Source organism: Platichthys flesus, chromosome 3 (genome assembly GCF_949316205.1).
Source record: "Platichthys flesus chromosome 3, fPlaFle2.1, whole genome shotgun sequence".
NCBI classification, from domain to species: domain Eukaryota; kingdom Metazoa; phylum Chordata; class Actinopteri; order Pleuronectiformes; family Pleuronectidae; genus Platichthys; species Platichthys flesus.
Genome location: NC_084947.1, coordinates 12,667,501 through 12,689,762, shown reverse-complemented (window position 1 = coordinate 12,689,762; position 22,262 = coordinate 12,667,501). Strand labels below are relative to the sequence as shown.

At 45.7% G+C, this 22,262-nt stretch overlaps 1 protein-coding gene across 2 annotated transcripts in view; it reads left to right on the top strand.

The window, feature by feature from the left end:
- emid1 (EMI domain containing 1) overlaps positions 1-22,262 on the top strand; it is a 50,410-nt gene that overhangs the window by 25,761 nt on the left and 2,387 nt on the right. Inside the window, exons 4-15 of one of the 2 annotated variants that reach the window (XM_062381968.1) lie at positions 11,578-11,667; positions 11,784-11,845; positions 11,961-12,093; positions 13,948-13,992; positions 14,093-14,200; positions 16,246-16,353; positions 18,847-18,936; positions 19,241-19,293; positions 19,408-19,470; positions 19,567-19,611; positions 19,847-19,891; positions 22,016-22,100. In XM_062381968.1, coding sequence (XP_062237952.1) covers positions 11,578-11,667; positions 11,784-11,845; positions 11,961-12,093; positions 13,948-13,992; positions 14,093-14,200; positions 16,246-16,353; positions 18,847-18,936; positions 19,241-19,293; positions 19,408-19,470; positions 19,567-19,611; positions 19,847-19,891; positions 22,016-22,100 — 927 coding nt within the window. The remainder of the gene's footprint in view (positions 1-11,577; positions 11,668-11,783; positions 11,846-11,960; positions 12,094-13,947; positions 13,993-14,092; positions 14,201-16,245; positions 16,354-18,846; positions 18,937-19,240; positions 19,294-19,407; positions 19,471-19,566; positions 19,612-19,846; positions 19,892-22,015; positions 22,101-22,262) is intronic. The other variant, XM_062381969.1, reaches the window with a different exon arrangement.

Below are 22,262 nucleotides of genomic sequence, written 5' to 3'. Positions count from 1 at the left end.
CGTCTCGCGTCTCACCCGAGGTGTTGTGTTCCCTGATGCCTCCCTATGACTCCACCTGAGTCAAGGCTCTCTGTTACACATGCTATCACCCACCAACCCAAAAAGCCCAATCAGCTTTGATCCTGCCCTGCGGCCCCTGGAAGTAAGTGGGGTCTAATCCCCAGAAAGCCTCAGCAAGACACAGAGGAATGCCTGGCACACAGCACACCATTCACCCAGGGATTAGACTGAAAGGAGCTCAGCTTCACACAGTCATTTACTCCACTCACTGTGTGGGAGTTTATATACATACGTGTGGGTTTGTGGTGTGTGCGTGTGTATCTGCATGAATGCAAATTCTGCGTGCGCGCATGCAAACAATGTGGACAAAATGATCTTAAAACCTCTAGAGGACTTTGCTAACGCTGCCAGAAATGTAGGTCATATCAGGCTAAATGCTAATTAGAAGCTTTTGCAATCAGCTCTTTGATACTTTGCTCTAAAATACATATTAAAGTAAACCTGCCTTTAAACTGGGGTTTGGTGACAAAAGAACTATTTGTACACTCTTAATAAGATTTTTTTTCAAAAAATTCCATCGACTGCAAATTAATAATAAAAGATAAAGGTTTGTACCGTCATGAGCGTCCACTGAAAGCTGCTATAGAACAATGTTATTGAATTATAGTGCAGGTCTGTAGCAGAGGATGACGAAAGATCCAAATATTTACAAGAAGCAACGAGAGCATCACGGAATTTGTTTCAAGTTCACGTTCCCTACTCCCCCAGTAATCAAATAAGTGTCTCTTAATTTGTCATTCTGGAACTTGAAGCAGTTTTATAAACATCTGTAGCCCAGAAATGAACAGCAGCAAGTCACCATCTGGTTTGATCAAACCGACACTCCTCTGAACAGATTCTCTGAAAACTCTATTTGGCCTTGCAGGAAGAAGCTCGGAACAGAAAGCACCCGCGTTCTGTCTTTTGTAAAAGTTTGATGGGATCGTGTGTTTCTACAAATAGGCAGCGCGGGGGCCCCGTCTGTCAACACACAGAGAGGTGGGATGCAGCCGTATCAGGTGGACGACAATGTTATTCATACCCGTGTCTCAGATGCACAGCACCGTGGTCAGTCCCTGTCCTGTACGTGTGTGTTTTAACAGGTGCACAGTTGCACAGAAATGTGTAACGATGCTCGGAGTGATGCTCAGATTTGGCACTGCGCTGATGGGCGAGACAATGAGGCAGCAGTGTGCAGCAGACTCATCAATCTCACACTGGACCTGGAGTGTGGAGGGAGTGATGTTGATCCTGGCCCGCTGCCACTGCTGTGAGAGCTTACCCATATGTGACGATGCTGTACGTGATAGAGCATCAGTGGGTCCATTCCATATGATCGGGGGGGGGGGGGGGGGGGGGGGCTGCATGTGATATCTGTTACCTGGACTATTCTTAGTAACTGCCCCCATCCTGCAGTTTTTTGTGGTCTGCACTCAGAGCAAGGTTTTTAATTGGAGGAGAGAACACGAGACGTCTAATTCAGGGGCTTAGAAACCCTGCTGTCGAGTCACGTCCGTGTCCACGCTCAGAGACTGTGTGAGACAGCCAGGTCCACAACAAAGACCTTCTTCAAACAAGCAGCATGACGGACACACAGACACAGCCGGGTGCACCTTTATCAGCCAGACTTCCATGTCTGCTTCTCTTTCATGCATGAACATATCTGCTGTCAGGGAACCTATCATGGGGACTGAGTGTAAGGAAGATGTGTCTGCAGGGATATACTGCAAGAACTTATGAACTCTGAAGGCCTCCATATGTTTAAAACAAGCCATTTTGTACAATATGTCATCTGAGCGCTGTTCAAGGCTGTTCAGGATGGTGGTGGGGGGGGGGGGGGGGGATTCTGAGAGTCGGTGAGTGTGTAAAGACTTTTGTAAAGTGGACGACATGACAGCTCCCAAAATGTGAAGCCTGAGTGTCTCTATCGGCTGCTGGTGTTCACCTCCTCCATGTTAGTGGAAGGTACATGGACCAAACTAAATATAAAATAAAGGTATTTTTTGCATCATACTGGACCGATTGCAAATTTTTTCATCAAGTTTGATGTTTTGAGGTTTTATGGGGGCAGCTAAGACTGACTCGCAATTGGAACAGTGTTTTTTATATCGGCAGGGCCTCGTTACCAACGGAACAATTCCACAGTTTTTGGGTTCAAATGGTTCACATTGCAAATTTTGGGACAATCTTTACTTGAGGGCGTACTTTTTTAGCCAATTTTATGAACAAGAAACATAAGCAGACTGAGGACTTAAAATTCCGTTTCCATAATTTCCCTCATCTGGGAAGGATGGGACTTGGGCCAAGAAAGAATAAATTATGTTTTGGCTTGGATTAGGACAAAGGGCCTGATTGTAACATGTCGAGATGGGGCATTTGTTTGACATTTGCACACATGTCACGGACATATTTAGGGGACTGACATGTACTTGTGTCAATTCAGGGAACTGCTGAGCCTTAGCGGAGCTGTACTAACCTATAAACCGGCAATCTTATTCATTCACCTTCAGGTTTCTATAATTTCAGATCAACGCAATTCCCTCTACATCAACACTTTAAAAAGACAATAAATGGCTCATGAAAATAATTTTTTTCTCATTCTTCCACTCACCGTTTAAATTGGCAGTCGAGCATATTTACAGCGACAAGGGGAATATAAAATGGCTCCTCACATAATTCTCTGACCTGGTCCCATTTAACAGTATGTGCTGAAACACTTGGTTTCCGCTGCTCCACTATCCAGCCTTTCTCTCCCTGACAACCCTCTGAGCAGGGACAAATACTCTGAGGTAAAATGATCCAAGCTTATAAAGGCGAAATGGAGATTAGGGAGTTACATGAGAGGTCCCGGAGGATAGTGACAGATCAAATGATTTGTTATGGTGGGGGAAATGGACAACGCTCTGCGAGAGAAACGGAATCATGAGGAAAATTGAAACAATGGTGAAGAAAGATTTGGCCTCCTTATTACCACACATGTCTGCTGTTCTCAGTTCATTTATAGCCGAGGAGAGTGAGGCAGGTTTATGGTTGTGATATTGGAGCAAAATCTTGTCCTAGGGGGAGCTGGAATGGCTGCAGTCTGGCAATCAAGTCTTGGCTCTGGGCGAACGAATGCAGTCACTATCCCGCAGTCATTGTGTTGGACTGGAGCTTTTTTTTGTTTGGTTGTTATGGATCCTGCTGCACGGTTGTTAGAGGGGACCTGGTTGTTTTTATTGTTTACATGGGTGGTTATGGAAAAACACATGTGATTATGGAGAAACATATGTGATTTAAACCCTTTCAAGTGTCACGTGTGCTCACACAGTAGGGAAATGACATTCGGCTGGTGTGTCAACGGGCCTCTCGGACGTCATAAGCGAGCGGCGTTTGAAGGATATAACCTTGTCCTTCACACACTGAGGGCAAAGGATTTACTCGCCAAGCACTGAGTGTGTGTAGTGAGAACATGGGGCAGGATGTTTCGCTGAAGATTTGTGGATTGGCCTGCAGCTCTGCTTGGCTGCAGCTTTGGGCAGAGCCGGAGCGCTCCCCAGCCTCTGTATGGTTGGAACGGGGTCAGAGTCCAGGGTCCGCTGACCAGGAATCCGGCTGCATGTTTTTGCACAGATCAGCAGTGTGTTAACTCTACCTCTCCACTGCTGTTCCTATTACAGTTGGCCGGTTCAACATCTTTTTTATTGTTTAGTCTCTGCAACCTATTGTTTGGATATGTCTGATCCTCCCAACAGCTTTCTTTTTGTAACATCTCATCTTCCACTTTAAAACTTAATAACCGTCGTCTTATTCATTCCTAAGCAGAACGTGGGAACTTTATACTAATAAGTAAAGAATTGCAATTTGAAATCCAATAATCCCAGTAATAGGCATGGGTTGGAGATATTAGAGGTCTGCTCGTCTGCAGTCACATCAGGAGAAGGATGGAGTTAATGCATTAACTGGAGCCATCAGAGGTAATGTAAGGTTCGATGTATTGTCCAAAGTCACTTCAGCATGTGGGCACGAGGAGCAGGGGATCAAACCACCGACCTTCTGGTTTGTGAACGCCCCACTCTACTTCCTGAGCCACAGCCTTGGGCAGTGGGGGAATGAAACTAACCTCCACAAAGGTATATCATCTTAGATAGTGGAGTTGATGACGCTTCTAATGCGCGTCACGTGATCTCCGCAGCGTAATAAATACGTTACTTCCTGCCTCTGTCTGCTGCACCCAGCTGCTCCACCTCTCGCCTGAATACTGTGGCAGATTTGTTGCTGTTGTGAACACGTCTGTGCAAAGAAACCTCGCGCTGCGTTGTGCATGTGTGAAAGGCAAACTGCACGTAAAGTCCGGAGAATCTGCCAGTTTTAGTCCCAAACGCTTATAAAGTGCAAACTGTAAAACAGCTCAGCGTGCGATATTTAAAACTTGTGTAGTCAGCAGCAATAACTTTCAGTTAGTATGTTGTCGTATGTGTGCGCATGGAGATCTAATTCTGCCGCTGGTTGTTTTTAGAACTATTGTTTGTTAGCCACTTGTGGCAGCGTGTTGGCTGAGAGCGGTGGGGTTCAATTCCTGCGGTGTGTGGGGAGAGTTTTATATGCAGAGGTCAAAGACAAGACGGGACCCTCCCTGCCGCAACTAAAGCAGGGACCGAGGAGAGTGTGGTTTCATCCAGTCGGTCCTGGACTCCTGCTCCTCTCTCCTGTTTTTACTCGTTTCCTTGGCGACACCAGTCAAGACAGGGACTGGGAGACAGGGACGACGTTTGAACATCACAGGAATCGGCCGCCAGCCGAGTGCATTGGAAGGGAGAGTGTCGCCAGGGAAAAGTTTAAAAAGCAGCTTTTATTCGGGTCGACCGTGGTCATCAGGGAGGAGCCGTGTCTCACCGGGCCTCCGTGTTATTGTGTCTCTCTTAATAAAAGTGAAGGGTGTGAGCAGGATCGTCAGCCTCTGCCGCTATTTTATTAGACATCTGCTTCTTTCAAGTGGAGGAAATGTTTAAAGACTGCTGGCTGGATTTGCAGTGCAGCCAGTACCGACCACATACTATCTCAAATCAGAGCGCTGCAATTCGACAGATGTGCCCGCTGCTAACTTTAGCCACTTTACGCAGACCACAGCATTGTTTGCTTACATGGCAAAGAGACAATTATTTCCAAGGGTTTCTTGGATGATCCTGGGACAATCACCATGTTGGAGTCATTACATTTTAACATTTACTTAAAATACTTGTTTTTCTTCTTCTCTCAAGGCTGAGTAAACACCACATTCTCTTTCTGTTTTGTGGCTCTCTCTTCCATCACAAACCGACTCCCTCGCTGTTGTGGACAGAGAGCGAAGCTGTTCATCAGTCCCACTGGCTTCACTCTGCTCCATGGATAACAAACAGTCAAAGCAGACCTGATCAGCTCAGTAATTAGCAGCGTAGGTGCTGAGTGATTGTGAAGCAGAGGTCAATTTTCCTGTCATTATTATATACGAGTGCCTCGCAGGTATTCTCGTCAGTCTGGACCCGACCTCTGTGGGGTTGATAGTTGTGGGTCTGTCATGCTGAAACCTTCTGGAAGAGACAATAGACAGGAAGCCTGACAGGAGGGAGGTTATGGAAGGTGAGTGCTGCATCCTGTGCTCAGAGGTCTACCGCACAGATGTCTGTACCCAGTGAAGCCAGTCTCCCCTCCCAGAATGCCAATGGGAGAGCACATGGCTGTAGGCCAGAGAGACACCTCTGTCAGCAGACAGCAGTCACCCCAGAGGTCCGACCATTCAGCCCGGCGCTGCTCTGTAATTACACACCACCTCCTGCTGTGGGGGGGGGGGGGTGCAGACCCTGTCACTGCCCTCAGCATCACTACAGGCATGTGCTGGAAAAACAGAGAGTGAGAGATAGGAAGAGTGAGTGAGAGGGAGGGCGAGGTAAAGACAGCCCTGTCTGGGACTGAGAGGCGGGAGACCCTCCTCCTTCCTGTGGAAGATTAGAGGCTGTGTGCGTGAGCGCATCTGGACGGGCTGGAGGAGCTGAAAGGACCGTGTGAGAATCTGCAGAGCCAAACTGAAGAAGATTAGTGATGCAGCACTGCTCATGACACCGGTCTGGCCTCTGAAGCGTTTATCTCTGTGTGTGTGTGAATCGTGTCTGTGGACCAAGATTGTACCAAATTGCACACACACAAAAATATCAGTCCCCTAAACACTGAGTTCCATTAATTCTTCTCTGTGATATCCTCTGTTGTAAATCCTGGCAGGGCCCCTTGATCCAGATCCACAACAAAATGTAATGAATTCCACAAACCTGAAAACCATTGAGCAGGTTCTGTGTAATCCTGGTATATATCAAAGAAATAAATATAAATTTAAACAAAATCGCCCCTGCAGAGGTTATCATTTTTTCATTAAAAGTTTATTCAACAGCAATATAAGACAAATTTCAACCTCACATCGGCAAATTTAGCGTTTCTCATGATAGCGTTTTCTGCCCGAACTTCACGTAAGCTACTAGAAGTCAGATCACTGACTTAAAAACTATTCCAGAAAGTAAAAGTATATAAATAATTTCCTCCGGTGCAGTAACAAAACTAAATGTGATTCATTACTGTTACCTTGGTCATCACTGATGGAGGTCTCGCTCTGTGGAGAGTGTGGTCAGGGTGTTGTTGTAGCGAGTGTGCGCTCTGCCCTACGCTGCCTTGGCTCAAGTGTCTGCTCTGATTGATGAGGTGAGATGTGTGTGCATTAAGCGAGAACCTCTCTGACCCTTCATGCTCTCACCTCAGGGTCCCAGAGGCTGCAGCGTGGTTTCATTTGCAGCAGGTCTTTCCGACACCTCGGCGAGACTTATAAACCAGAGCAGATGTAGACCGGCTGCCTCAGTCAGTGCACTTGTTTTCAACCAAAACACAGTATGAAGGTGAGGATTCGGTATCGCTTTTCCTCTGGGATCAATTATCTGACCAATTGCTACAGCGACGCCGCACTTCCCGCTCACCTGTAATTACAGTTGAACCTCTGCAGTGTGTGGGGGCTGCCCCGCTCTCCAGGCTGAGAGGCAGGGAGGCAGAGTGGAATTTCCAAAGGAAGGAAATGATGAAGTGTGTCCCACGCTTTAAGTCAGTCACCTAATAAAGGAAACCTGCAACCCTGGGAAAGCACAATAAACACTGGGGTTCAGATGCAGGTTTGAACTGGGCAGGGCACTGACCAGACTGAGACCCATCAGCTGCATGGGAAGTGGAAACTGCTAATGGTCCTGCTTTGTTATGATTGGTTTTAGCAGAACACCAGGGGAAAGTTTTTCGTGTCAAAGGGAGGGATGCACAGATCTTTCCCCTTTCAGCCCTGATACCAATCGAAATACCTCAGCTCTGATACCAGCCCTTTATTTTTCCCAAATTGTAAATCGTCACATCTCACTGCACCTCACTGTCTTTCTTGACATCTGTACTTTTGCAGCTCTGCACGATAACTGGGTTCAATGCAGTTCCTCTCTGGAAACTAAGTGCAAGACGAGGAAAGAGAGAGAAAGAGAGCGTGAGAGGGAGAAGAGCAGAATGAAACCAGACCAGGTTCACATCACCTCAATATGTCTCCCTCTGTATCAAAAGTTGACACAAGAAATGATTAGCTCAGCAAACACATGTTCCGAGTAGCCACCTTGTTCTGCTTGGCTAGGTTTATTTTGAGGAGTGTGTGTGTGTGTGTGTGTGTGTGTGTGTGTGTGTGTGTGTGTGTGTGTGTGTGTGTGTGTGTGTGTGTGTGTGTGTGTGTGTGTGTGTGTGTGTGTGTGTGTGTGTGTGTGTGTGTGTGTGTGTGTGTGTGTGTGTGTGTGTGTGTGTGTGTGTGTTCATCTCGAGGCAGCAGTCTTCAGTCTGTCTTCCACCTCCCCCTGGTTGGCTGTCAGCACCTGGTCACTAATGATGCTGCAGTGCTGAGCTCAGCTCATTGACCAGACAGAGATGGATCAGGACCTCGCTGTGTGTCTGTGTGTGTGTATGTGTGTGTGTGTTTTGCGTGCAGCTTATGCCAGACCTCGCACTGTACTTCAAACTTTGACATAACATAGTTGCCCTCTAGAAAACTGTCCGGCTGAGCTTTTAGAGGATGTGTAGCAAATGTCTGCCTCGGCCCTGTCTTCACATATCCATCCACTCTGCTGCAGACAAATATGACAGAACAACAAAACTCTCCCTGGTACATTCACAAAGCTCTCTAAATCCTGCACGCTGCTGGATCATTCTGCAGAAGTAGAGAATGAATAAACAACAATAGGTGATGAGCTTGGTGGATCAGGCCGCTGAGTGTGAGCTGTGTGTTTAGAGGCCTCTGCTTGGCAGAGCTAACTGGGCTTTTGGCATGCGGGTTTATTTTCACTGGGAGAGAATCACTGATGGAATGACCTTGGCCCATTACAACCATTGCAAGTGTGTATTTGTCACACATGCACAGGCAAAACCTTACTGGAGCACATGTACCTTATGTAGAGTGAGCGTTGCAACTGCAGTCCTGGTCGTTGTGCGCTTGGCTCCAACTCTGATGGTACCAGCACTGCTCCAAGGGGGGTTTAAGGCCAATAATAACAGCTTTGGAATAAAGCCGCTACTATAATAACATAATTTATCGATAGTAGCAGTTTCGTAATCTTTTGTGGATTCCAAAATGAAAATGCGGCATTCCGTTGAGTGCAATCAGTTCAGTTTTTAGGGGTGTCCCACTTCTGCACAGTTCGCTCTTGGTAAAAATAAAACTCGGATGTTGGCTCACAATCAATCTACTGTTGACTGAATTGTGGTGTCTCAGAAGTATTTTTATTTATTTTATCTATTTTTGTTTTACAGGCTCGTGGTCAGAGAGAAAGTCCTGCCTGGGTTGGCAGACCTATTGCCCAGATTTCAGGAAACAGTTTCATTGGTGCTTAACCAAAGCCACCAGCTACACGCTTACAAAAATGTAGCTTCAGACCTCTGTAATAAACTTTAATAGGATGATTCAGTCTGAAATGGATTTTCTGCTAAATGTAAATCCTTTTTAGAGTCCTAACCCCCATCATGCAATAAATGGAGCAGATCATCACCTGCTCGAGCAGAAACAATCCTTCAATCCCTGGCCCCGTACACACAAAGATCAGAAAACGATACTCTTGTGACCTTCAGCCATATCTTCCTCGTATTCCTGTGAGATTTTTGCACCAGCAGGGGCCAATATTGGTCAAAGAGTATTTATATACAGATAATCAAACATTCTATGTGTGTGTGTGTGTGTGTGTGTGTGAGAGAGACAGACAGACAAAAAATGGAAACGAGAGACGGAGTTGATGTCAGGACGGCCTTTGGCTGGCTGAAGTCTCTTTGGGGAGATTTCTCTAATGAAGAGCTCTGACTCAGGCACTGATGAGGGCCCAGTGCAACACGGGGCCAGCAGGTCAAACACATTCACACATTGCTTTGACGCTCACCCTCCTCACTCCCCCACTGAGGCAATTAGCCCACTGAGAACAAAGAGGGGGACACAGTGAGCCGTGTCCATCAGGGGGGGTTCGTTAGCTATGATGATGTTGTTGTTGGCCGCGGGACCAATGCATCACACTTGAGGCATCAAAGTCATCCTCAGTCTTTACCTCAACACGGCCTGGACCCACACCCACACATACACACTCAACCACAAACACAAACACACACCATAGGCCTTGTAATTATCAGACACTGTCACTGGAGAAAGCAGAATATGATCGGGGGCCCTGCAGGATTTGAAATTTGTTGTTGGAAGACAGACAGAGGGAGTGTGTATGAGGTGTGTGTGGGAGACAGTTGTCCTTGTGCCAGCGCTGGCTTAAAGCTTCGAACAATAGCTCATGTGTGGGTGAGGGGATCTTGGCACTTAGATGTCCTTTTCTCTTGAGGGAGAAGAGGTGCCGTCGGGCCGGGAGTGGCGAGAGCTAGATTTCCTATCCAGAGCCCCTCTTAGTAATTGAATGCAGCCATCGAACTCCAGCGTGTGCACATACTACATGCACACGCACACATGCAGGTCTCTCTCTCTTTGTCTCTGCCGTCCTCCCAGGGTGGACAGTGGAGCAGTACAGACGTGCAGGTTTCAAAGTGTGTGTTCTCCTCGTCCTCGTGCCCGGTTGATGTTGTTATCAGAGTTTTCTACAACCTCCAGCTCATGCCATAACATTTCCCTGTCAGGTCTGACATGGTTTGATTCCATCTACACTTTTAATCCTCTGAGAAATGCCCTCAACCCAAAACAGTGAAATCATGAGCACAGAGGTGGAGGAGGAGGAATTATTGGAGCGGTCTCAATTTACCCGTAACCATGTGTTCTTTGCACTTTTCATTCTCCTCCTTTGCCCCCTCTCGCTCTCCCCGCTCTCTGGGTAATCACTTGACCCGCTATGCTCTCCTGTCTTAAATTCCCAATCGTTTATTTTCCTTGGTGACAGTAAGCTCTCCGTTTTCCTTTACAGCGAGTAGAGGCGGATCGGGACATGTGATGTTACAACAAATGAAGGCTGTTAAAGAAGAACACCTCTCTCTTCCTCCGGCCTCGGTGCAGGTGCTGTTTCATGGCTGCTTTTTAGTGCAGCACTTGGCGATGGCCGTGGCTGCTGGCCACTGGTGGCTAATGAGGTGCTGAACCCGGCCCCTCGTTTGTACCAGGAGCACCTGGGCCGAGCAGAGCCAGACCGGGCCAGACAAAGGAGTCAGTCTCGCATTTCCACCAAAGTCTGCCCATTCAAAACATCCACAGTCCAGAGACACAAACTCCCACACTTCATAAAGTGAAGGCAAGACAGAATGTGAGCCGAGGCTGCCCATTCTCTCCGCACAAGGAAACTATTGTTTTGTCTCTTACACGCCCTCTCTCCCAGGCCTTGCGATTTTATACTCCATAAAGAAACAAGGTGAAAGGAAGGCAACTTGGCAAAGAGGCAGCATGCGCAGTGTTTTCTCTCTTGGACGTGTGCAATCTCCATTTCTGTCTTCTCCATTCGCCGTTAACCTTTTATCAGCTCTTTCTGCCGGATAATAAGAAGCTGTCATGGAGGACGACAGCCCACTGACAGACAAGATTTCTTGTGAAAATTCTTCATACAACCCGCAGCCTCTGTAGTGATGACATTAACAGTAATAATACACCTGCAGCCTTTCAATGGACCGTGACTGTTAAGAAGTTTGATCAGAAGCATTCTTTTTCTTTCTTTCTGTCTGTCCATGTCACTTCAATTTAAGATCCACAGTCCTCCTGGGATATTATAGACGATAGATTAATTTGCTTCACCTCAGTACTTCAATTTCTTATTTCTGTCCGCTATAAAACATCAAAGGGAAACATTATAATTTTTAGAACGAAGGTTGATGTCTTCAAATTCCTGTTTTGTCTGACAAACATCCCAAGCCCCTACAGTGTTAAACTTAATGAATTAATAACAGAAAAAAACTGCATCTCTACACATTCAGAAAATGAAATCCAAGAATCTTTTCTAAATTAAATAAAAGTTCAAATTTAAAATACAGAAATAAAAAATAAAATTACTTAATCTTCTGTTACAGATGCAGGGAACCAGCTTGTGGCTCAGGAGGCTGTGAGGAAACCATCGACACTACGCCGGCCGCCTGCACGAACAGGAGAATCAACCTCTAGTAAGAACTGTGAACTTGACCTAACTGTACTTTGATTCTATAAATAATTTTATAAATGATCACGTGCATGTGTCTGAATCCTGAAGGTGAATCCTGAAACGTTCTGTTTTTCTTAGGCTGTCTGAACTGCAGCAGAATCACAGCTCTGAGTGACAGGCTGAGCTCAGTGGAGGCGAAGGTAACAGTTGATGTCTGACGTCAGCCACAGATTCTTTACCACTGACAAAAACCACAGTCCTGCATTTAACACGATTGTATTTTTATGTGGCCACCCTTGTTTCTCCTTGTACCAGGTCCAATTACTCACTGCCCCGTCCTCCATATCGCATCGCCACCCTCAGGTTAAAGGAGAAACTGCACCAGAGGCCTCATCCCTAATTGGGGCTGCACCCGCTCAGGGTGCTCCTGGTGAGCAGGGACCTGCAGGTAGATACATTTTGCTGTCTTGTATGAATAGATACAAAATATACTGTATGCTTCCATTGAGGGAGTCCAGGGTTTTGATAACTACTTCTCGCAGCTTCCTTCTGCGAGCAGCAGCTCAGTTTCCCCTTCCACTTGCTCACTTCTGCTCTCCTGTCTTCCTCTGCACACACATTTCGTTTCTTTTAGCACTTTGCACTCCCTGAGTTCTCTTTCCTTCCCTGTTGTCAAGCTGAGCAGCAGAGAAGTTGATGAACTCTCTGTAGCTAAAAGGTTAATCAACGCAGCTGCAATGTCAGACGCAAAAAAAGTACCTGTCCCGCCAAAACTTAAGCCTGAAACATGCTTCTGCGACTGCGTCTGCGTCTTTTCACGCCGCTGTGGCGCAAGACTCGTTTTCATTCATGCTTCCCCAACCGTTGCGCGTCTTACAAAGCAATTCTGCGCCAGAACACTAGGCGGAGTAATGCTTTTTGTCGAGACGACCTTAGAGACGCCTTCTTTCTTCTTCGTCGATTGTTTATTTACATAGCCACTGCGGCTCATCGTAGCCTTTTTCTGGCGGACAAATCCGCCAGTCAATGACAGGTTATACAAGTGATCATACTATCGGATATCTTCTGCCAAGTGCTCTTCTATTTGGTCCATATTCGTTCTTCTAAATCTTCCGTGATTTCTGCCGGTATTATGGGGCATGAAACCGGAAATGCAGCTCCAGAAGGGATGTGGAGCAGACCAATCACAGCCTTGCGGGCTGAGTGAGCTTGCGGAGCTTTGCCGTTAATTTTAGAAAAGGGGGTCGACACCCGTCAGCACGTAAGGAGGGATACATAAGCACGTAAGGGACCCGGAAGGGCTCTTGCGCTTACAGGCCCGTGAAAACGCAGAAGCATGTTTCAGGCTTTAGCCACTATGAGAAGGATGCTTGTTTCTATTATTATCTTTGTACAATCTTTCACTCTGTGGAAAATTGCTCCAGAGTTTATGGCTGAAGTTTTCAGATGTGGACAAATGAGACAATCCTGGTGAAAACAGGTGTGATCAATTTGTATCTGTAAAATGTGAGGTATTGGACTGTTAGCAGAAAGAAGTGTACATACCATGGATGCTCTGCAGTGAAATTTATGTTTATGTTGAAAAAAAAAAATCAGAATTACCCTATTCATAACAGAGATATATGGCGCTCATGTCTCTCTGATAACGTGTATTTTTGTTCGATCGCTAGAAGGAACCAAAACCTGATGTGTGCGATCTCACAAAGTGGCTTTAATTTCTGTCTACCATTAATCAGGACTGAACAGAGCAGAAGAGTTCTGCCAAAAGTTACACTGTCGTCAGTTTAGTTGGAGAGTCGGCTATGCTATGCTTGAAGAGGCTTATGTAGCCTTGAGCGTCGGTAAGAAGCAAGCGAAGATCATTTCTTTCTAACACCACGTTCCTTCTTTTCAACAAAGTTGTGTAGTGGTATTTCCCAGGTCCTACAAAAAGAATTCGATGTGTACAACTGCTGGTGTTCCACTTGAACAAAGAGAGGCTTCCTCACATCACTGTGGCCTAGCTCTCTGTTGAACCTTTTATTAAAGGTCCAACTAAGGCCTGATACAACTGAAATCACTGAACAAACATTTTCATTTTCAGGAATTTATTGGCTGAGTCAAAGTTAATTTATCAATTTGGAACAGAGGTTTAAATTAGACTTAATGAAGTATAAACACAATCTGCTCTATAACTTGGATTCAGAGAGTTGCAGCTCATCCCTCAGTGGATTTTACTTTCCCTCTCCTCAAAGTGGTTTGAGCCAAGATGTTGTTCACAGGGCTTTATCTCTCAATTAACTCATCTCTGCTTTCATTACAGGTCCTCAGGGTGAAAAGGGGAGAGATGGGCTTCCTGGCAGAGATGGTAGGTTGAAATCGTAGTTGCCTTTCAGTTGATGTAAAACCATTTAAGATGTAAACCAGTTAAGGCTCCGTGATTACTCATGACTGTTTCCTCCTCTTAGGGAAGTTAGGGTCTCGGGGGCTGCCAGGTCCCATTGGGCCTCGGGGGGAGGCCGGAGCAAGGGGCCCATCTGGAGCCCCCGGATCAAAGGGATCCCATGGACAAGCAGGTAAGAGTGGATGCAAAGTCAAATCCAGACAGCCGATTTGTGGCCAACAGCTGAGTCTGGATGTTGGCATAGCTTGTCCATAAAGATTTGTGTGCGTCACTGCAGTACAGTTGTGTACCTGCCTTTCCACTTTTTGTCTGTAGAACAAAACATTTCAATGGGACAATATTGACCAGATATATCTCACAAAACCCTGAGCGTCCTTTTGCAGAGTGTTTGTCTTTCTCTGAAATGCACAACCCACAGACCCTCCTGCGGCAAATGTCGGAGCTGGTAACTTACTGGAATGTGGCCATTGTGCTGGTTGGCTTTTAAAATCATATGTTTTCTAAAAGTACCGTCTCGGTGGGCAGTAAAAACATTTGTTTTTAAACTCTACAACATGTGCTCACTGCCGCTCATGGCCACCAACCAGAACAGAAACAGACGCATGTATATGTATTTAGAGCTCACCCCTCGACGTGCTTATAATAAATGACCTGTTGGGTAATAAAGTAAATCCACACGCAGCTGTAACTTGAATGATAATAAAGTCAATGGCGGTATAACTTTGTCACAACATCTGCTCTGGCTATCGGCTGTTATTCCTCCGCTCAGGATCATGAAGGGAGTGGCTCTCGTTTCAGGCCAACATGTGACCCCTGCTCGGTGCCTGCTGCTGAGATTTAGCCAAAGAGTTTAACTGCAAACCCACGCCATGTGACTTCAATCTGAAATGAACATGAGTTATATATACACAAATCCCAGGTTATTATGATTTCCATATGCCTGTGGTGTTATTGTTTTTTCTATCTCCATTACTTCATAAGTACCCAAAGCCAGAGCTATGTCTCGCATCCAAAGCTGGGTTTTCCTTATTGTGCAGATTTTTTTTTGATTTAATTATAAAGACAAAGATAAACACACAATTGGAACGTGTCCAATGTCAGAGCAAAATGTAGACAAATGTGGTTTTAGCCGGGGGTCATGGGAAAGATTGAAGTGTGGGGGGGTGGGGGAATAACTTGTGATGTTAGGAGAAGTGACACTGTACATTATGATAGGTCCTGATAAGTTACAGCAGAGTTGAATTACAAACTGGGATTCATATATTGACGGGGTATCCCCCCGGCTGCTCTAGGGAACCATTACCCCAGCAGGAAGAAAACACAAAACTGTTCTCTCAAATATGTCACATATATTCCAAAAGGCCACTTTAACAGGCCATTTGAGCCGCTCTGCTGCAGATTGCCGCTCACAATCTATCCAACGCAGCCAAAACACAGCTGGTCACGCTGCAGTGTTTATCGAGGCTAAGTGAAAACGGCCCACGGAGGTGTCAAATCAGAGCTGTAACAACATTACCTAGCTGAGTAATAATTAGCAGACCACCACTGTCAGATGCATCCGTGTATAAACCGAAAGCTGGTGAGTGTTGGTCTGTCGGAGGGGGGGGGGGGGTCAGGGGCCTCGCGCCCACATAATGAGGTCAGGTGCAGTCGTGGTGATGCCTTTTTTTTCCATCTCCAAAAAAAAACCAGACTGCTGGAGGAGCAGAGGCACGTTCAGTGATCGGCCCGCACAGACCAGCCGCAGACTGTTACTGGTTCACACACGTGCTAAAGCCAGCAGCATGTATGCAGGGAGTAGTCAATTTACCATGAGCCGGTGCCAGTAACACTTTGCAGAGCGTAGTGGTGTTTATTTGAGTTTTCCTGTGTCCCTGAGTAAGTTCCCAGCACCAGGCCATTAAAGACCCTCCTCCTGTTAATTACAGAGAGGAGTTGGCAAGTTCACTTCTCCTCCTCGGTCCAGCTGCTGATTTTACTCCACATGTGCACAGACACATACAAAGACACTCACTCCTACCACAGACTATAATAATGGATCAATCAGCACTTTTTCTAATATGTTTCCTCTCTGCTCTTCGTCATAGTTTATCCTCCACATCCTCACATCTCCCACGCTCATTTATTATTACTCTGACATTTAGCTTTTCCTCTCCAGAAGATGTAGTCACTGTGTGTCTGTCAATGCAGTGATGTGTCTGCCATCCCTTTCCTCAGGTCCACGTGGTCCATCAGGACTCCCAGGAGACAGGGGTCTACCAGGGCCACCTGGGCCTCCGGGGCCTCCAGCACCAGCCAGTGCCCACATCCCAGAGCCAGACAATGGTAAGACCCTGGACAAGCAACATACTTTATACAGACCCAAATAGTTAAAAGCACTCTTTGCAGTTGTCTTGAATGTAGTCCATACAACCTATAATGCAGCCAGTGTAGTCAGAGATCCAGGTGTGTTGAGCTTTCCATCCATCCATCTGTCTGTTTATCCAATCCACATTGTGCGAGTGGCAGGCTGCCCCCTGGACAGGTCATCAGCCAGGGGCCATACAGAGACAAACAACCATTCCACACTTACATTCACATTTAGAGGTCTTGTGAAACTCACTTCTCTCTAAATCCACATCTGCAGATCCTGTTGTTCTCACCCCCATCCGAGACTGTGAATATTTATGTGTTTTCATATAAACAGTAGTATTCCTCAAGACCTGTAAGCAGCGTTTGATCTTTATATTTGGCTGTATGTTTAGTTTTTTCGCTAGAATTCCACTTTGTACAGCTTATAAATTCTCACACTTAGTTTTATGGACCTGGACGTGTCCCAGAGGTCACACACTCAGATGGAGAGTAGACCCATGTCAGACAATCACTTCACCACCTCATGCATGTACGGAGAAGTTTCCTTCATGGCTAAACCAGACGATGTGATCCTACGTTCAAACAAAAAACAGCTTTCCGTGAACCCAGCACGAGTACTTGTACACAAATTCAATCAAAGCCTTTGTTCTGAGGCAGCGTGACGTAGGATTTTTTTGGCTTCTAGCTTGACACCACTGATATTTATGTGCCTGCAGCCTCACCATTTTGGTCTCTCGTGCTGCGTGAGAGCTCTCACAGGGTTTAGGACTAATGGTAAACACGAGAAACGAGAAACAGACAGGATGACGGTAATCCTTTAACTGCTACTTGCTCCGTGTTGTTTATCGGCCAACTAGAGCAGAATCGAAGAGCATTAAAGGGAGGCAGAGACGTTTAGCGATTGACACAGACTTCACATGCTGAGATGAGAACCTGTCCACCACTGATGTCACTCAACAACTTCCAGATGTAGGCCGCTCAGACAGCTGGGGGGGGGGGGGGGGGGGGGGGGGGCCTGCACCGGCTCGTACAAGGTCAACACATCGCTGGTGTTTTATAGGTGGATTCAGTGATGAAACAGGGTATGTGGTGCACAGGTTTGTATGCCCCGGGTTCCTGTGTGGAGAGGTGCTGTGGGTGCGTAGAGTTCGGCATGACGATAGTGGGCCATTTCTTTCACATCAAAGTAACACCGGGGAGCACCAGGGGCTGGGGTGGGGGGTTGGGGGGGTCCTGTGCCGAGCTTCCTTTGGAAAACACAGGATTATTTGGCTTTTACATTTGCATCAGGGGGATGGAATTCTCCGGTGCAGATCAGGAGAGGCTCCTCAAAACCAGCAGCAGCAGCAGCCAGGACTTGAAGCAGTGAAGAGCCTGTGCAGTTGTGTAAAAAGTATAGTTTTAGTGCCTCCGCACGTTTTCAGGTCACGCACTGTGCAGGAAATGAAGAGAGTGTGTAGAAATAGACTCAGACACAGAGGTTTGGATGTCACCTCCGGTCCTGATCTGTTGGCATTGTGCTGCGATCTGGCAGCTGGAGGATGTTACTGGCTCCTCCTCTCTGTGTCTCCTGAAGCGTTACGCTGTGATTGGATCTGCGTATCCTGTCAGTATAAAGTGACCCACTGACCGCACACTTCCTCTTCGGCTTGCACGCTCACCTACCTCTTCCTCTTGTGCTTTCTCTCTAGTCAGGTAGTCATGTAGGCCTGGTCAGTGTTGTTACATGGTGGATATGTAATGCAAGTGCTTTAATGCAATGGTTCACAACTTTTTGGGGGGGAAAGTTCGATCTATTTGTAATAGTGATTTAGATTTTACTCTTGAGTAAAAAGTAGTATTAGAGTTTCGTCCTCTGTTGAACTTGTGGGATGAATTTGAGTATTTGATGGAAAACACTGCACTCTAGTGGTAAATCTAGTTTGTGAATTAGGAACCTGAGAGGATCTTTTATGTCAACAAAGCAAGTTTACCAGTTGCTTCAGGCAGCAGTGAGCACACAGCAACAAACACGAAAGTGAAACATATGTTTTCTTCAGCAGTTCATAGAGAACAACGCACTTTGCCACAAAAGGTTCACGTCTCAGACACCACGTTCTGTCAGGCCACATACAAATCAAGCCGTCCTGCTGGATAGATTTGTCTCTCCAAACGGAAACATGGACCTAACCAAAATGGACCCATTTGATTGTTGTGGCACAGGGAGGTTTAAGTCCCAGTGATTCCCTGAAGGACAATAACATAATATTACAATACCTTGTGCAGTAATTGAACATTTTTATGGATCGTGAATCTACGTTTTCTGTCATTGAAGCAGCCCCATGCTGCGTAAAGACTGATTACTGTTCTAGATCCAATTTTATTACCACATAATTACAGTCGTCAGTTTAGATCCTGGTTGCAAATACTTTCCTTAAATGTTGCTTCTACATCCCATGACAATAACACATTTTGTTTCACCCCCAGCTCGCAGAAAAGACCTCTTCTACACCAACACATTTCATGACTCACGAGGATCGCCCGTTCCAGGACCTCAGGGCCCCGCCGGTCCTGTCGGTGAGTGTTTATTTATCTGACTCTTTATTGTGTTTACCTATAACTGCACACAGGACGTGAGTCAGTGTTGATAGTACAGATTTATCTAGTGAATACTGTTTTGCATCACTTTTCGTTCATTGTTTACAGTGCTATTTGGAGTTAAAGTCGCAGTTTACTCTGTCAGAGGGTTTTAGGTTCAGTTTGATTCTAAACCAGGGCAGTTGAAAGCAAAATGAAAAACAGTTAAAAGTAGCAGCACCTCCTCTCAGAGGGTAAAGGTACTTTGTTTGTACTACTATGTTTATTTCTGTCTATTCTGCAGGTCCTGCAGGTCCCAAAGGCCCAGTAGGACCGCCTGGTCCACCAGGACAGAATGTAAGCTCCCTCACATTACAGTTTTGCACTGCAGTCACATACTGACTATAACACTGCAAGAATTATTTAAAATCTGTCCTTGTCATTTTTAATTTCTAACCTGACTCGACACAGGGTAAATCTGGAGCCGCTGGAATACAGGGCCCCGTGGGGCCAAAAGGAGAGCGTGGGGAGAGAGTGAGTGCGCTCAGAGCTTGATAACATGTAGTAGGTTTTCTGCATTTCACTCCACATCCTGCAACAAAACTCTGAGACATGCCTATGGTTTTTCAGGGTCCTTTAGGTTACCCAGGAGAGAGGGGCTTCAGAGGCGAGTCGGTAAGATACCTCCACCCTGTTAGGATTATTGCCTGAGTAAACGGGTGAAACATCAACACATGTCACAGCTGGTTATACTTCTGTAAACGACACTACCCAGCAGCACGACACAGAGACACCACAGAATCAGAGCTCGTTCTGTTGGTGTAAACTGCTGCACTGCAATTATTAATGGTTTGAGGTCACAGTAAACTTGAAACTTTTTTTTGAAAATGATGTAAAAATCTCTTCACAGGGAACACCAGGTCCTAAAGGAGAGCCAGGAGAGAAGGGCTTGCCGGTAAGAGAGTAGTTGGTGATAGGTCACATGATGGTGACAGGGTAACTACCCCTTAGTTAAATGAATGGTTTTAAGATTCCTCTGCTGTGTTTTTAATGTTTTGTCTGTGCCTTTCTAACCCGTACTTTCCTTTTATCTCTTTCTCATTTAACAAGAGCAATCTAAATGTAAGAGATTTTTTATTTATGTAATCATGTGTTCACTCTGCGATGCGATGAATCGATTAATGAATCTAACCATGACATTCATCGCAGGATAGTTTCTCTCCAGTCCATACTTTCCGACCTGTTGATAGTCGTATAGTGTCTGTCATTCACTGGTGATTTTCGTTTGATTATATGTGATTTGTGTTGACCTGTGTGGTTTTATGTGTGAAATGTTGTGCTGTTAATGTGTTCTTGTTTTTGTTGGTCCTGGGGGTGAGCTCTGGACTGCTGTCCCCTGTCACGACACTGTCCTCTTGACCCTAAAGCTGTCTGACTCCCTCTGCAAGCTGCTGTCCCCATGGCTACCTTTCACAGTCACCTTTTCAGCATCTGACTTTGGCATATACATAGAAATACACAAAAATACAAAAAAACAATCGTGCAACAACACCATGCACCAACTCTGACGGAGTGAGAGAATGTGGAATGTTACAAAAGATAAACTATAACCCTAAACTTCTAAATTAACCTCAGCTGTTCTGTCTTACATCTTATCAGTTTGGTCGAATTTTAAGATTCACAAAGTTTCTATGATCCACAAATGTATATGCCAAATCACCCCATATATGTCAGTGGTGGGTCCTGTTGGGCTTAGAGGTGTTGTGCTCTGATGTGAGTGGATACAGCTATCCCCTTTAATCCCACAATGCAACCTTGCATGACTTTATCTTTATGTGCTGCACCATTTCATTCATTCTCTGGATGTGAAATTCAACTACAATGTGAATGTAATCCATATAATAACATTGTTCTGTTAAAAAGAAAAAAAGGCAAAGTTTCTCCTAACTCCCTATGAGGATGTCAGAAATCTGGAATGTCATTAATCTGGCAGGTTTCCAAAACCATGTTCATAACTTTTATACAGAGCTGCAAGGCTTAATACAGGCAAACCATACCTGCCCGGAACAGACTGTGTTGACTTTGTCAGAGGGCCGGGTAATAAAACAATATCAATGTAATTTTCATCAACAGCAATAGAACAAAAGTTCAGTATGCATTGTGCAAGCACAGTGAAGAGGTGAACGCATTGATCTACCCCCGATTGATAGTCTTTGTCATCCTCGGCTCATAATGAAGAGTTTAAAACCACAACCTTCGCTCAGGAGCAAAAATCTGCATTTAAACTTAATGTGAAATTTATTGTGACAATTCTCAACATCTGCTGATGTAAGAAAATTATTCTTGATGTAATTTAAGGTCATATCGTCATTGTCATCCCTGCAGCATTAAAATAAAATTTGTCGCTGTGAGTCAGTGAAACTTTGCCTTTTGTCTTTATGTCCTTGTCTTACTAATCACAGCATTTCCTAGTGGAATCCCTCACCCGGGCACCAATAGTTTTTTCTCTGCATGCGTTGTTTTATTTATTTTCCAAATTCGTCATCTGCTTTACTTCTCTTGTTCTACCACTTGTGTTGCTTTTGACTGTGTGACTCCTGAAGCCAATGCCTTATCCTTTAACATCAAACAGAATTCCATGTGAATCTATCCTGCTCCTTCTGTCAGATAAAGACTGGTTAGCATTTGTGACCACAGCCTTAAGAATGAACTGAAAAATACTTGCCTGGCTTAACTGCAATACCAGACATAAAGGAATGTAGATGGCATGATGGAGTCCAAATCCTGGGAGAGTGTTGCACACCTGTGTTATGTCACCGAAGTGAGGCTGGTGTGTAATGTGCATGCTGACGCTGCCCAGCCCAGCATGACAGAGAGTGACTTCATACAGCAGCATGGCCAGAGAATGAGGGAGATACAGAGAAATCCAGGGAGCAGATTGTGTCTGAAGAGCTGGGCAGATGTGTGGACTGTTTTAACCTTCTAACTGCTGAACTGTATTGAGACAAACGCCTTGCATCTTGGCGAGCAGTTCTTCGGCTTGTGCTCTTTACCTTGACGGCTGTATCTATCTTCACAGGGGGACGGAATACATCAGATCAGAGAGGCGCTGAAGATCTTAGCCGAGAGGGTTTTAATCCTCGAGACTATGATCGGTATTCATGGTGAGTAGGAGGCCTGAGGCGGGGTCAGCTTTAGGCAGTGGTCAAATGTGAGGGGGCTGTGGGGTGGCGGTGTTCAAACTCCCACCGCACCTCACTGCACTGGGACAGGGAGTGGGAACAGTCTCGAGCAGCCCCAGGACTCGGGCTGATGTTTCCACCCCC